The sequence below is a fragment of the Neovison vison genome, chromosome 12 (assembly GCF_020171115.1).
Source record: "Neovison vison isolate M4711 chromosome 12, ASM_NN_V1, whole genome shotgun sequence".
Lineage (NCBI taxonomy): Eukaryota > Metazoa > Chordata > Mammalia > Carnivora > Mustelidae > Neogale > Neogale vison.
Genome location: NC_058102.1, coordinates 3,058,542 through 3,073,622, shown reverse-complemented (window position 1 = coordinate 3,073,622; position 15,081 = coordinate 3,058,542). Strand labels below are relative to the sequence as shown.

General features: G+C 63.0%; 1 protein-coding gene across 2 annotated transcripts in view; it reads left to right on the top strand.

Annotated features, from left to right (window-relative positions):
* GRAMD4 (GRAM domain containing 4) overlaps window positions 1–15,081 on the top strand; it is a 72,366-nt gene that overhangs the window by 22,911 nt on the left and 34,374 nt on the right. For both annotated transcript variants that reach the window (XM_044226839.1, XM_044226840.1), the window contains exons 2-3: window positions 10,040–10,250; window positions 14,055–14,175. In XM_044226839.1, the coding sequence (XP_044082774.1) occupies window positions 10,040–10,250; window positions 14,055–14,175 (332 nt within the window). The remainder of the gene's footprint in view (window positions 1–10,039; window positions 10,251–14,054; window positions 14,176–15,081) is intronic.

Genomic DNA, 15,081 nt, shown 5'->3' with positions numbered 1-15,081 from the left:
AGGTGACGGCCAGGTGACGGCCAGGTGACGGTGGTGTTGGGCCGGGGGTGGGGTAGTTGAGTGCGCTGGGAAGGGGGCAGTGCACAGCTGTGGAGCATGGATTGAGGGGTTTCAGGCAGGGAGTGGGACCGGGGCTGCCTCCTGGTGTCACAGGGGCTTATTCGTTGTCACTGTAGAGCCAGGGTCACTGCCCCGAGACCCGGGGATGGCCCTTCAGGGTGGGCAGTGCCCTCCCCCCATGCTGTTCCCAGCTGGCTCTCCTTCCAGCTCCTCTGCCTCAGACAGAAGTTGGGGGACGTGGGGAGAAGTCCCTGGCCCACGACTCGGGTGGACGGAGATGGTTCGGTTTCCCTCACTGAGATCCTTCTGGCCCCAGGGAGCCTAGAGACCGTCCAGGCTGCCCCAGCTTCCCCGTGGAGGGCACCTTGCCCCTCACCCCTTTCCTTAAGAAAACTGGGTGGGGGCGCGGTCTGCGCACAAGCGTGTGACGCTCGGGCTGCTGGCGGTGGGATCCCGAGGCTTAGCCAGGGCCCAGGTTCCCTGTTAATGAGCCAGTAAGTGCTGTGACCTTTCTAAGAGTTCTTGTTCCGCTGGGCGTCTGTCCCCGAAGGACCAGGGGCAGTAGAGCATGGCCCATAGGCCAAACCCTGCGCACTGCCACCTGCTTTTGTAAATAATGTTTTTGGCCCAGAGCCACACCCATTTTGTGGTCCAGCAGAGCGAGCTGAGAAGTTGGGACGGCTGTGCGGCCTGCCAAGCCCAACATTTCCTACCTGGCCCCTTGCAGAACAGGCTCGCCCGGCCCCAAGCCTCGTCTCCTGCGGTGTCTTCATGGTGCGCTGCCTTTGGAAAGCAGCTTTCAGACAGCTGCAAGCCCCGCCCCTTTCTGCTTTCAGGAACTTGGGCCGGGGCCATGGCAGGAAGTCATGCCTGGTGCCCGGAATTTGGAAGGTGTTTCCTACCAGCTGTCATTGGCTGGATCTCCTCAGGTCCTGGTTGCAAAGAGAAATGGAGAGAAATTGAAATGAATTTGTGTGCATTTCTGGTAGCTTGTTCTATTTTCTGAGGTGACACGGAGGTTTTTGTCTGGCTGCTCCTAAACATTAGGTTTTCTTGTTAGCTCTGTGTTGTTTAACTAGACATCAGCGTGGCCACTCTGCCAGGCTCCTTACTCAATATGCTAGGCAGAGCGGCCTGGGAGCTGTCCTCCAGTGAGGGACGTATTAATAGAGGCATGTGCTGGGGAGGGTGAGTTGGCTGGGTCTGTCTGGGGTTAGGGCAAGCACAGACTCCGGAGTCCAGTGAGGCTGGTTCCTGTTTCTGACATGTCACTTCTCTTTTATGCTGCTTCCCTGAGCCTCAGTTACCCCTTTTGTCAATTTAGCAGGAGTTCTTTCCTCTCAACATTGTAACCAGGACATATGACACCTGTGATGTTGCTGCCACCTGCGAGTTGGGGCCCTGCACAAGTTTTAGGGTATACAGGAGGCCTGGGGACCGTGAAAGCATGGTGCTGGGGGTTTGTCCTTCCTTGCGTCGGGGCCCTGGGAACACTCTCGGTAGCAGGTGCTCCCAGCCCCTGCCTGGGGCTTCCTCTCCAGGTGTGCATCTGGGCTCAGGCCCAAATGCCTGGAGACAGGTCCTCAGGTAGCCCCAGCTCACACCTGTGACAGGCGCTGCCCTTTCTTATTTCTACTTCAGAGACTGGGAGGGCTGGGCTGGACCTGGCTGGCCTGCCTCTGCAGACCTCACTGTCGATCCTTGGGGCTGCCCCCAGCTGGGGTCAGGGGGGCATATGCCTGGTTTGCGCAGGGCAGGTGGCAAGGCTGAGACTTGGTCCTGGCGCACTGGCTGGGGGGTGCTGCGCCCTCTCTGAATTGGACGCCTGCCCCCTGCCCCAGGGTCTGGTCTGAATCCTCCCTTGGGGTTCTGGGCACCGTGGCCCTTGCTTCCCACTGCCTGCAGGCTCCGGTCACCCGCCAGCCCTTCCTTTCCTGCCTGCAGATGCTTTGGAAGTTTCTGATGGCCGGGGGGGTGGGGGCGAGGTAGGTCTTGAGTGTCCTGGACCCTCTTACCCTGGCTTCCCCCCTCTGTCAGGCAGGGATGTCACCATAGCGCCCCACGGGGAAAGTGACAGTGTGCAGGGAGAGTGACCTTTGTTGAATGTGGATTTGGAAGGTAGGATCTGGGGTTTTGTCCTCATTCCTGCTGCGCACTGGGTGACGACGACAGGGTCCTTCCCCATAGTTGAATGTGATCCCTGGTGGCTCTTGGAGGAGGGATGACCATCAACATGCTTTCAAACCCAGAGACTGGCATGGGGGAAGGCGGTGTGACCCACACGGGGTCACGGGGTGCGGCAGCTGGCATCCTGCTCTGCGCACGTGGGGCCACTGCGCTTGCGGCTGGATGGTGAGGAGGGGATCAGCGTGCAGACCGCGCCCAGTGGGCTCCCCAGTGGGAATGGCCCCAGGCAGGCCCGCGTCCCCCCACTGTCCCCTCAGCTGTGGTTGGTGTGTGGACGATTATGCTGCAGGACGCCCGAGTGGGGGTGACCTCACGGAGAGTGGGAGCTGCTGGCTGGGCAGGCGGTGGTGTCACAGCACATGTGGGACGAATGAGGGTCACCTGGTGGCTGGGAATGCCTTGGATAGCGGGAATGTCCCTGGTCGGGTCCCAGGGGTTCAGGGGCGGGTCTTGGCACCTCCTTGGGGACCCAAGGGGGCTGGGATGGGGAGGATGGTGGGTGGAGTCTGGCTCCGTTCTGCTGTCCAGGCCCAGTGAGCTCATGGTCTGGGTCCCACTTCCAGAACCGTCTTTGGTCCCTTTGGCCCTCTCAGGGACTCAAACGTTGCATTTTGACCTTGGCTTCTGTTTTGTGCATATGTCCCCGAGCCCTACAGGGGAAGAAGGGTGAGTGGTAGCACTGAGTCCCTTGGTGTTCTGAGCCCTGTTCTTATGTGCCCGTGACAGTGTGGGATGGAGGGAGGCGGACACATGTACTGGCACCAGCCCTTACCAGCCCATACCAGCTCATACCAGCTTGTACCAGCCCGTACCAGCCCATACCAGCTCGTACCAGCCCGTACCAGCCCGTACCAGCTCCTACCAGCCCACAGGCACTGTTAGCATTGCAGGGATCTGGGAGTTGGCCAGTAGTAAGAATGGGAGCCTGTAAACTCAAAGTTAGGTAAACTTGAAGCAAACGTACCGGACCGAACCCCTCCTTGCCGAACTGCCATCACTGCTTTTATTCACTGGCGTGGTCCCGAGGTGGTTTGCATCGGTCTTGTCTGAAAGGTGGACATCCTGGCTCCCAGTGGCCGCGGCATCGGGCCCCGCCACGCACCCATGCCTGCACATCTTTGGCGGCTTGGAAATGGCCCGGTGGGGAGCAGCCACACCCCCAGAACGGGCCGATGCCACGCATCAGGGCTTCACTTCTCGTTTCGTTGATTTTCTGGGCTTCATTGAGGGACGGAAAAACCGCGTGTGTGACATGTGTAGCCACTCGCTGTGAGCGGCCAGAAGAGCCGAGGTGACTCTTGCTGCTCTCAGAAAGCTGTCCTGCCCTTGGGCAGGGGAGTCCCTGTCCATGAGCCGTGCGTGGGGCCCTGACGCGTGCCTCCCGCGTGCACCTTGTCTGTCTGGTTCGTGTGAACAGAATCGCCAGCCGGCAGTCCTGCCTGCGCTGGACTCGTCTGCCAGCTGCGACCGTGGTGGACAAGGGAGGGGTGTCAGGAGAAGCTGGGACGGCCGTGAGCTGTGCCGGCCGCACGTTTTACCAGGAGTTGAGTGTGTGTGCAGCTGTGTGTCCGTGTGGTTTGTAAGAGCCGTCCGACCTACGTCTCTGCTCTCGGGTCCACGGAGCCACTCCCTGCGCCGTCACAAGCTCTCCAGGCCGTGCGCGTGATCCCAGGTCACAGAAGAGGGGGGTGACAGCTCACACCAGGCCCTCCCAGCGCTCCCGCTCTCTCTGACTCTCCAGGGCCACCCAGGCCATCGTCAGGGTCACCGAGCTGGTGGGACCTGCCTGCATATCTTCACTGGCTGATTACACAGGAGGTTTTGGGCTGACCTTCGTGGGGGCAGACCGGCCCTGAAGATGCTTGCCCCTGGGAAGAAATTCAGGCCTCCACCCCGCCTCCAGAGAAACACCCAGGTTATTGGAAACTTGGCGTTAAGTTTTCTGCAAGTGTTTATGGATTTAAAGGCTGCAGACCCCAGCGGGTCTCCTGGACGAAGTCCGTGGACAGCCCTTTGCTCTGAGGGTCTGCCGGCATAGGGTCCCGTGTTTCCTGGTGCTCAGAGTCTGGTCAGCACGGCCCCTCCTTTGTGCATCATTGCTTCGTTTGTGGGACGAGGGTTTGTGAGCCTAGCACAGGTCATGGCTGGCCTCTGCCCTTAGGGCCTGTGTTCTTACAGGGCAGCGCTGGGGGCCCAAATCCTAAACAGGGACGTTCGCTGGAAGTTCCCGGACCCCAAACCAAATGGGATGATGGTTTTCAAGGTGGGGTACTTGGAGAAAAAGGCTCTGGGATGGGGAATCGCCCAGAACTAGAGGTGCTGGGCCCCGCAGTAGGAGCAAAGGTAGTGGCCAGAGGACCCCCAGGGGCTGGAAGTCCGGTTTCCTGCCACATGGAGAAGGGCTCTGTGAGGTGCCATGGGATCCCCGCCCCAAGTCCAGCGGGGCAGGAGGGTGTGGTCAGGGTGCAGAGGCAGATGTTGTGGGACCTAGCTTGGAGAGGAGGGCCGTGTGTGCTGCAGGTGGCCCTGGAGTGGTGGCGGGTTCCTTCAGAGGCTATGGCTTGAGCAGTGTGGATACACACGCCGTCCAGCGGGAGGGCGAGCGGAGACTCTGACTCTGCACTAAGCCCGATGGAACCGAGACGTCCAGCAGGCCGCCCGCGGATAAGCCAGAGCAGAGCTCCTAGGGAAGCCTGCAGGCGCTAGTTCAGTGGAAGGACATCTGGGTGTGGACACTAGGAGTATTTGGGGTCCTGCTGCCTGTGCCCAGCTGGCAGGACCGAGCTGTGAATCTGGGTGAGGGAAGGGGCTCACACACAAGCCTTGTGTTTGGGGAGACCTGGGGGGCATTTGCTGTGAGCCAGCATCTTGAGCCTGGCCATGGGGTTGGGGATAGGGTCAGTGGCTCTGGCATCAGACCACTCCCAGGGGAGCTCCTAGCACAGGGCCCTGCAGGATGAATGGGAGTTGTGTGTGTGCTGGGGTCCTGGGGGCGAGGCCCTTGGGGCGCTGATTAGGACACCCAAGTCAGCACCTCCCCAGCCCTCCTGGTCCCCCTGCAGAGCCTCAGAATCTGCGGCTGCCCTCCCAGGCCGCTCTGCGGGGTCTGGAGCTGTCTTCCCGGAGGACAGGGAGGATGGGCCGGCTCTGGGCCTGGCTTGGGGAGCGGGGAGGCGTGAGTTCTCAGCATCTGTGACTCCCAGGAAGAAGGCTTAGGACGGGGCTGGATCCTGTGGGAAAGTGGACACTGTTTATCCTTGGATCAGCGGGAGAGCCCCTAGATAATCGGGAGACGAGGCCAGGCCGGGGGGTGACGTGCGCGGTGGGTCGAGGGAGATTGGCTGGGACACGGCAAGCGCCGGAGACCAGGAATTACTCTTTTAAGAATCTTGGCTGGGAAGGGAAATGAAGTCCTTTGTGGTTTCCAAGTCCAGTTTCCCTAGACACTGCCGTCTTTGTGTGTCCAGAAGCCATTCAGTGGGTTTCCAGAGCAGCACGCTTTGTGTCCCGGGGCCAGCTCTGCTGGACTCGGTCCTGCATGCAGGGGACGCGGAGCCCGGCGGGTGCTGCCCGGAGCCGGCCGAGCCCCACCACCCTGTGCCGCAGCCCCAGGTGCCCCCGCTGTGCGTGTTCCCGGCTCGCTCGCTGCCACGGCCAGGGTTCCAGCGTCCTTGCAGAGCGCCCTGGCTCTGAGCAGGGTTCTGGAGTAGCTACGGCCAGGGGGCCTCTCCCAGAGTGTCTGCGTCCACGCAGAGGTACGGGAGGGGATTCCCTCCGCCGGAGGCAGGGCATGTGGCCACGGATCCTGCTGAGCATCTGGGCCCCCTTGGGGTGGGGGGTTTACGGGAGCTGCCCTGAGTTGCCCGGGCTGGGCCCGTGGGTGCTTGTGGGTGGGGGCGGTCCCAGGGAGGGCATCTGAGGAGGTAGGGTCAGGGCGTGGGGGGCCGGTGGGATACAGGGAGGGCTAGCTGGGGGGCTGGGGGACACATGGCAGCAGCGTCCAGAATGCAGGTGCAAGTAGGATTTGTCGAAAGGGCACCCACCCCGCACGGGCTCTGTATGGAAAGCTTCGCTCTGGGTCCCACTTGGTATCTGAGATCCGGCCTCCTCCGTGTCCGACATGGTGGTCCACACTGGTCCCCCATCTTTAGTGGACAGTGGGGGATGAACCGGGTTGAACAGTGTGTCCTCCCCAAATTCCCATCCACCCGGATTTTGTGGATCTGGCTTCGCTTGGAACAGAGACTGAACGAATGTAATCGAGACGACGTAGTCCTGGGCTAGGCTGTGCCACACTCCAGCCCAGCGCAGGGGTGCAGCGTGGCTCCCCTCACAGCCTGGACCCGGCCCCCGGTGGGGTGGGTGGGGAGGGTGGGGAGTCCTGGGTCTGGTTCTGAGCAGACAGTAGTGTGGATGCTTCATCCTTCGAGGGGCCCAGGGAGCCTGGGGAAACAGGGGGATGGGGCTGGGCTTCTGGGAACCCCTCTCTTGGGGGGACTGTGCGTTGAGACGCCCTGGTGCGGGCTGACATGAGGAGCCGGCAGGAAGAGCCTAGGGTTGGGGTGAGCTGGCGGTGGGCAGGACGTGCCCATGGCTCCCCGAGGCATGCATTGTGTTCTGGTGGTGCGGGGGGCTGGACACTGGGTGCTTTGTCCCCTGTCTTGCTGCTGCCATTTTGTCGGCTTGCTGGAGCCGAACTGGGAGAGTCCGGCTCCGTCCCAGCTCCAGGGACGGCAGAGAATCCCGGACGGCGAGAACCCGCCAAGCCAGAGCCTTGCAGGGGGTACAGAGCTTGGTTGGCGTGAGGCCAGCCCTGGGCCCTCTGCTCTGGGCACAAGTCAGCCAGGGGTCCCTGCTCCCCAGCCGCAGCCTGGCCTGCCCCCTGTGCCCCGAGTTCCTCTGATACAGGCTGCCAAGGAATCCCTCGGGCCTTCTTGGAGACGAGAGGAAGTAGGTTTTATATGGCTGTACTTCCCATACCCAGATTTTTATTTTTGTAGTTTAAAAAGCAGTAGGAACACTTTATAGGACATATGGAGAGAGTCTCACATACCACCCCGTGCAGGGTCCTGTGTTACCTTTGGACTATTTGCCATCACCGTGCCGGGGGGGGGCGGCAGCCTTTGTCCCTCGGGGCTGAGATCCTGTGTGAGTCCCCTGTGATGCCGTGCCTGCCGCGTGGGAGGCGGGGCGGCTGGATCGTGGGCCGTGCTGCAGGGTCACATCTCCCCACGGGGGCGACACGCTCCCCACGTGTTGGGTTCACGCTCAGGAGGCAGCCTCACCAGCTCCGAGGGCGTCCACGCTCGCGGTTCCGCCGCCTTCTGCCTCGCGGCCTGGCTGGTGTTTCCTTTTTAGGGAACTTGGAGGTTTTTGCTCGAGTGGTGGGTAGGTCTCCTCTGGCTGCGGATTCTTCTGCTCAGGAAAACTCGTCCGTCTGTGCGCCGGCGTCCTGGAGCTCCTGCCCGGGTCCTGGAGCGGCCGCAGCGCTCCCGTGGTCGTCCCTCACGGCCCACGGGCCTATGCCTGGTTCCGCTGTGTTCTTTTCTTCTTTATAAAGTGGAAGGCTGGGGGTTCCCAGGGGCTCCGTCGGGGAAGCGGCTGCCTTTGGCTCAGGTCATGGTCCTGGGGTCCTGGGACCGAGCCCGACTCCCTCCCCCCGCGCATGCTGGTGCGTTCTCTCTCTTCTCGGATAAGGAAATCAGCCAGTCTAGTAAAAAACAATCCGAAGTTTGCTTCTGTCCACTTGACTCTTAGACTCTTTCGTGCCATGATTATTCTTGTCGTTTCTCTTAAACAGACCGTTAGCCCCTCTCTGGGGACCTGGTCAGCACAAAGTTCTCTTTTCTTTAGGTTTCTATTATTTTTGAAGTTTACTCGCCCGTGCCTCTCTGTGGAGCCACGGCAGCTGTTCTTCCGGGAAGCCAGCCCGCGCCCTTGCCCACATGCAAGCAGCCTGCTGCCCTGGGGCCCTGTGCCGTGCCCCACGGCTGCCCACGGCTGCCCGTGGCCCACACCAGCCCCCCGAGGCCACCCCGGGCCCCCCTTGGCGTCATGCGCTTCTGGGCTCTCCTGGGTCCTGGGGGCCTGTCATTTTTGCCACCAGGGCCGCACCAGGCCCCCTGGTAGTACTCCGGGCGAGCTTGGAGAAGCGCCTGGCCCAGGACCCCTGCAGCCCCTCCCTCCCCGTGCACCGCACCCCTGCTGTTCTCACAGACCAGAGTGAGCTCTGGTCCATCCTGCTGGAGTCCTAGGAGCCCCACTGTCGGCACCACTGCTCGGGGCAGGCAAGCTTGCCGAGGGGGCGGAGGGCCCTTGCAGGGTTGGGGGCAGATACCCTGGGCCGTGATTGGAGAGTCCTTCGAGACTGTTTGTGCCTGCGCGGTCCCAAACAGGAAGTACGTTTCCCCAACTTCGTGGTTCTCCCTGACACATCCCAACTGGGATAGCTGGGGCCGAGTGGATGGATTCCATCCTCTTCGGCCCCTCCCCGCCTGCCTTTCGTGGAGATGCTCGAGTGTTCACTGGGGCCAGCGTCCAGCTCCCGGTGTGCGTCCTCTGGGGCTCCCAGAGCGCTGGCCTCCCTGGTCTCATTCCTTCCGAGGCCGAAGCCAAGGCCCAGCAGGGGGTGAGCAGAGGAGGAGGCTTTGAGCCCCGCTGTGTCCCGAGCCCCCACCCTCCTGCTGGGACCCAGGGCCTCTTGCAGAAGGTGGGGGGCTGGGTCTTGTGGGATACCCCAGACGCGCAGCCCTGCGCCCAGGAGCTGTGTGACTGGGACTTGGGTTGGGGTTTGTGGCTTCTGCCGTGGGCTTCAGAGGGAGGCTGGCTGCGCGCGCCGGCAAGCCACTCCCACTCTGCCCCCTGGGGCTCTGCGGGGCCGCTGGCCTCTCCTGGCCCACTTGGCGCGGAGATGTGGGGCAACCTGCTACATGTCCATCTCCGGGCGAGCATTCCTGTTTGAACTCACACGTGCCCTCCCCCCGTGTGACCCCGCACCGGGCCGGAGGGCACAGGCAGGCAGCCTTCTTTCTGCGCCTGTGGCCTGGGGCTGTGCTGGGGAAGCAGGTGGGCCAGCGCTGGGCTCCTGACCAGCCCGTGTGTGGGAGGATCTCTCTGAGCACGACCTCAGCAAGCCGGTGAGGGCCGACCAGCGAGCAAGAAGGTGCTTGCGGCAGATGGAGCAGCCTGGGTCATGTCCCTGGAAGTGGGGACCAGGCCGAGTCAGGGCACACGAAGCCAGGGCTCGGCTGGGTTCGGAAGGGATCTACTGAGACATCCTCCTGCCGAGCATTCCAGTGGATTCTGGGCGTTTGCTGCTGTCTGGGCAGTGCGCATAGCTCTGAGCGCATCCCCGATGGCTGGCTTGCTCTAGGAGAGGCCAGCCCTCTTCCCCTTCTCTTTGAAGCGTTTCTGCCCTGGCTTCTCCAGGTTCTGGCCTCCTTGTGCACCAGGCTGGCCGTCTTTGTGGCTGGGAAGATCCTGCTGAGGGGCCTGGCCGCCTTCTACCTTGTGGGGCCCATGGGGGAGGTGACATTGTTGGGGCCAGGGGCAGGGGTTTGGCCAGCTGAGTGGGAGTGTTGGAGGGGCCCAGGCTGGTGGGTGCCAGGTGGGAGCCAGTGGGCCCCAAGTTTTCCTTGAAAACGCAGAGCGGCCCCTCCCCGAGGGCAGGGCTCAGCCGCGGGACCAAGGCCTACGGAGGAGAACCATGCACTCAGGCAGGTGCGTGCGCCGTGGGGCGGGTGGCCGGCAGGGGTGACCGAGTGACCGAGCCTCTTCCTTCCTTCTCGTGCAGGGACCCTGACCGTCATGTTAAGGTAAAGCAGAGGGGCTCGGTGCTGAACATGCTAAGGAGGCTGGACAAAATCCGGTTCAGAGGTCACAGGAGAGACGACTTCCTCGATCTAGCAGAGTCTCCAAATGCCTCGGACACCGAGTGCGGAGATGAGGTGCCCCTGAAGATGCCTCGGGCCTCGGCCCGGGACAGCGAGGAGCTGAGGGACACTGTGAGTACGCCATGCGGGCCGGGCACACCCTCCACCGTTCGGCTTCGGCCCCGGGGACCGCCGCGGGGGGCGGGGGGCTGCCCCCCCTTATGTGGTCCAGCTGAGTGTGCCCTTGGCATCCGCGTCCCGACCAGTGTGGCTCCCCTCTGCCCTCGTCTTGCTCCCCACTGGACCTTACTGGCCATTGGCAGGTGCCTGGCTTCCCGATCAAGGATTGCACAGCCTTTACCGTGGGTCCATCCGGCCGCCGGATTTCTTTTCCTTCCTCGCCGGCTTCCTCGCTGGTTGGCCGACTTCTCATGGGGAAGTCATGCGCAGAAAGCTGGCCCCTGTGGCCGGTCCGTGGGCGCTTCGCGGGGCAGCAAGTGTCCATTGAGCAGCTCAGCTGGGCGACGTGGCTGCAGCGGGAACTGGGCTTGGGTAGGCTCTGCCCTCCGGATCTTGTCCTCTTCCGCCAGGAGTGGGGCAGGGGCAAGGTGGGCTCTGGCCAGAGGTGATCGCGGGGCTCACTGTCATGGGCGCAGCTGCCCGATGTTCCCCTTTGTTGGTGAAGAAGCCCAGAGCCGTCCTGCCCGGTGTGGATGGCGGGGGTCGGTGGTCCGTTGGTTTCCTCTCTGAGCCCCCGAGCCAGCTCTCCTTCCCAGGTGTGGCCTGTGAGCACTTGCCTTCTCTGGCTTCTTATATTATTAATGCCTTCGAACAGGACTGTGAGTTCGCTCCTGGCGGGAATGAATAATTTACCAGCACTGCCTCCAGAAGCCGGGCTGCCGGATCAGGTGGGCCGGTGCTGCAGAGCCGGGAGCGGAGCCCGCCTGGGTGTGGGCCGGCCGCTGTCTGTGGCACAGGTGGGCCGGTCCTCCAGCCTCGGGGCCCCTGAGGGGGCCGTGGCCCTGCTGCTAGGTCTCCCGGGGCACCGTGTGTGACGGGTGGCAGCCTGGGGCGCTGCGAGCCACGGTTCTCTGTGGTGGTCCTTGGGCTAAGTGGGCCGTGGCCTCTTAGGAGTGTGAATCCCCACACAGGGGTCTGCGCACACCATGGGGTGCGACAGGGATTCTGCGGCAGACTCACCGGGCGCCGGGCTCCGTCCGTCGGTCCATCCTGCCAGAAGTCTGTGGCAGCCGCCCTGCTGTGGGTGTCCTCCCAGGAGAGACCTGGACTTGCCTTGGTGTGCGGGGCCTGCAGGGATGTGCCAGTGATGCGTTGACCGCTCCCCACTGCGGGACCCTCTCCCCTGTGGGCTGCATCCCTGCTGGGTGTGCGGGGCCCAAGCTATCTGGTGGCGGTTACCAGGCCACACGGATGCAGCCTGGGGCAGCATCCCTATGGCTTTCCGCTCTGCGCGGGGGGAAGAGAGAGGCTCTGATTTGTGGCTGTGGCTGTGAGGGAGGCTGGTTGTCTTTGGGCTTAGGCTTTGGGTTTGGGTTTTTTTTTTTACTTTACTTATCTTTGATTGTGGTAAAATACTCCTAGAGCTCCCATCCTGGCCACCGTTTGGTGTGTTATGTGCTCTTACGGTGTCATGTGACCATTGCCATGTCTGTCCCCAGAATGTCGTCCTCACCCCAGATGCAAACCCCATCCCCGAAAACACTGCCCCCACCCCGCCCCCCAGCCCCTGGCGCCCACATCTACTTTCCATCTCTGGACCAATAGGTCCCATGAGAGAGTCCCGTAGTGATTGTCGGTTCGTGCCTGGCTGCCCCCTGGGTCCCGGGCAGAGTGGACGCAGCGGTGGAGGGCAAGGCCGTGGGCGGGGGAGGGGGCCTGGGCCGGCGGACAGGCTTGAGGAGGCCCGAGGTGGTGCGGTGTGTGGAGAGGGTGCAGCAGTGGGGGTGATGTCCAGCTTCGGGGTGTGACCGGGGAGGGGACAGGCCGTTGCAGATGAGGACGGGGGACAGAGGTCAGGGCTGACCAGGTGGGTCAGTGACACACCAGTGAGGAGAGGTATGATGGGGAGGGGAGCAGAGCCCTAGAGCTGGGGCAGACCGGTGACCCCATCCGTGCAGGAGGCCGAGGGACAGGGTAGCAGGAAGAGCTGCGCTGAGAGGGTCCAGGAGAGCCGAGGAGGTGGGGAGAGGGCGGCCACCAGGGTAAGGGAGCAGGAAGAAGTGGCCCGCCCCTGTCCCTGGCTTTGTGGTGGGGACACCGCAGCCTTGGGGGTTAGCTCAGCCGGGTCCCGGGTGCAGGCCCCGGACCCCCAGTTCGTTGTTGCTCTTGGGAATTCTGACAGGTGGTCAGCAGCAGGGACCCAGGGGGCTCACGGAGGGGCTCGAGCCTCGGGATTCCAGAGTGCACCCCTGGGGCTCGCATCCCGTGGGCGCTGCCTCCCGGCAGGTCCCCAGAGCGACCCCTCCCCTCCCTCCGTCCACTGGGCTCCGGCTCGGAGCTGCTGACGGTACCAAGTCCACCCGGAACCCTGAGGGCCCGGCTCTCTTAGACGCGAGGGTGACCCCACGGGGATTCTGGATGCTTGAGGGCAAGTTGCAGATGGACGTCGTTCCAGCTTCCTGGAGACGGACAGCATCACAGCCTCCGAGGACTTGGATTCGTGCGTTCACACGTGGCCCCGTGAACCGCACAGCATCTGCTCGCTTTCGGGGAGGCATGGGTGGACGTAATGGAGTCGAGCGTTCTGCCTCCATGTCCGTGCAGAGCTGCCTTTCCCGGCCAGCCTCTGCCCTCCGCTCTGCGGCTTCCTCCTTGGCCGTCAGGCAGGGGAGGGATGTCTTCATGTGCAGGGGCGAGTCGGTGTCGCATGTGCCATCTTCCCTGGGGCAGGCGGTGGGATTAGCCTGCCTTCCGCCTCACCACCTCCGTCCCTGTGCCCCCTGCCTCCCGGCCCCGGGGGCTGCAGGGAAACAGAGGAATTTGCCCCAGCAGCCAGGGAAGCTCAAAGTCCAATAGGTCAAGACTCTGGGCAGCCACAGGCCAGAGGGTCTCCCCAGAACCCACTGGCTTCCCGACCTCAGCACCTCCTTCCTGAGATGTGGCCTCAGAGCAGGAGACACTTGTATATGGAGGGGTCTGTGCCGCACCCTATCCAGGCTGTGTGTCCCCTTCTACCCTCATCTGGCCGGGAGGGGGTCATGGAAACCCAGACTGGGAGCCAGATCCCCCTTGTTGCGTGGGAAGGCACATTGGTGCTGCTTGTCACCAGCTCAGCATGTGGGTGCAGCCGTGGGGTGAGCGTGGAAGTGTCCAGTGTATGCGCAGGGGGCAGGCCTGGCGGTACGGGCCTGCGCCGCACCCCTTCTCCTCCTGTCAGCCAGACGCAGGTGGCGACCTGTGCCAGCCCCTGGGCGAACAGCCGCAGAAACCCGAGGTGGTTGTGATTTGCCCTCTGTGCAGCAGGCCCGGCCCTGTCCGTGTTTGCTCATCTTGGGGAGCCACTGCTCCTTGGGGTTTACGCAGCCCAGCCTGCAGACGTGCCCTCCCCACCTGCCTGGCGTCCTGTCCCTCTGGCTCACGGTGGCGAGGCACGGAGCCTGCGGCGGGGCTCACCCTCCCCCGGGAGGCTAGCACAGGTTTGGATATTGGCCCGCCCTCCGCAGCCTGAGACTCGTGTGGCTCTCAGGAGGCCTGATGTCGCGCCGCCAGCTTTAATTTTTTAAACCATTTCTAAAAGCTGACCTCGCCAGGCTCCCGGGCTCTCCAAGTTGTCCGAGGTGGACTGATGCGGGCTTCCTAGCAGGACCGTTCCTTCCTTGCCCCCCAGGGGCCCTTGCAGGGGAGGGTCCTCAGGGCTCCCCTCCGAGAAGCGGGGCGCTGGGAGGCGCTCCTCTGAGCTCTGGCTTTTTCCCCTAGGCTGGTCCGGGGACCCTCATCATGGCTGCAGGAGTCCAGGACTTGAACCGGACAGAGTTTGATCGATTAAATGAGATCAAAGGCCACCTGGAAATCGCCTTACTGGAAAAACACTTCTTACGTGAGTACCCCTGGCTTGGGTTACAGGGGAGGCATCCCACAGGCGCGCGGTAGGGCGTCGGGGCTGGGGAAGCCCTGTGCCAGCAGTCACCGGGCTCGCTCGAGCTGGGGATACGTGCCCCTGTGTGACATCCCCAGTGGAGGCTCCCTCTGCCGTTCCCCGAGACCGGCACTCTGTCCGCGCCGTGACAGGGTCTTTACTGTGCGGAAGGGAGGCAGGGACACTCCCTGCTGAGTGGCTCTGGTGAGCTGCGCGTCCCGCACACAGGACGGAGCAGAGCTGTTGTGCGCATTCTGTTCAGTTCCGCCTCGAGGAGGCAGGGCAAGCCCGAGGGGTTCGTCATCTTGTGGCCATCCGTGTTGGCGTGTGGGCCGCTGGCACAGCCTCCCCTCGTGTGCCCTGTGCTGGGGTTTTGGCTTCTTGGGTGGAAATGGTAGAAACCACTGTGGAAGCAACTGGCGCTGCTCCCAGAGATGAACTCATTTGACTTCGGCCTTTGCTCCCTGCTCACCCTCTGTCCTGCATCACGGACAGGAGCTGTGGGGCCAGGACAGGGGTCTGCGTGGGGAGAACCCTCTGGCTGGGAAGGGGTTAACCACGGGCAGGTTGCTGTGGCACGTGTGTGCGTGCCCTCCTGTGTCCTGCGGAGCTCCCATGACTGAAGCCCAGGAGAGGGCAGAGATGCTGGGACGACCCGGGGAGAGCGAAGCAGCCTCCTGCCTCGCATGCCCAGAGCCGGCCCAGACCTGCCAGGCCAGGAGGAAGGGCCCACGGCAGGTCCTCTCCCTTCTGCCTGCCTTCCCTTGCTCCTGGTGGCCCACAGACACCAGCCCTCGGGGTCCCTACCGGAGCCGCCCTCCTCATTGTCCACACACCGAGGGTCATCTGGGCTCCAGCCATGGGCCC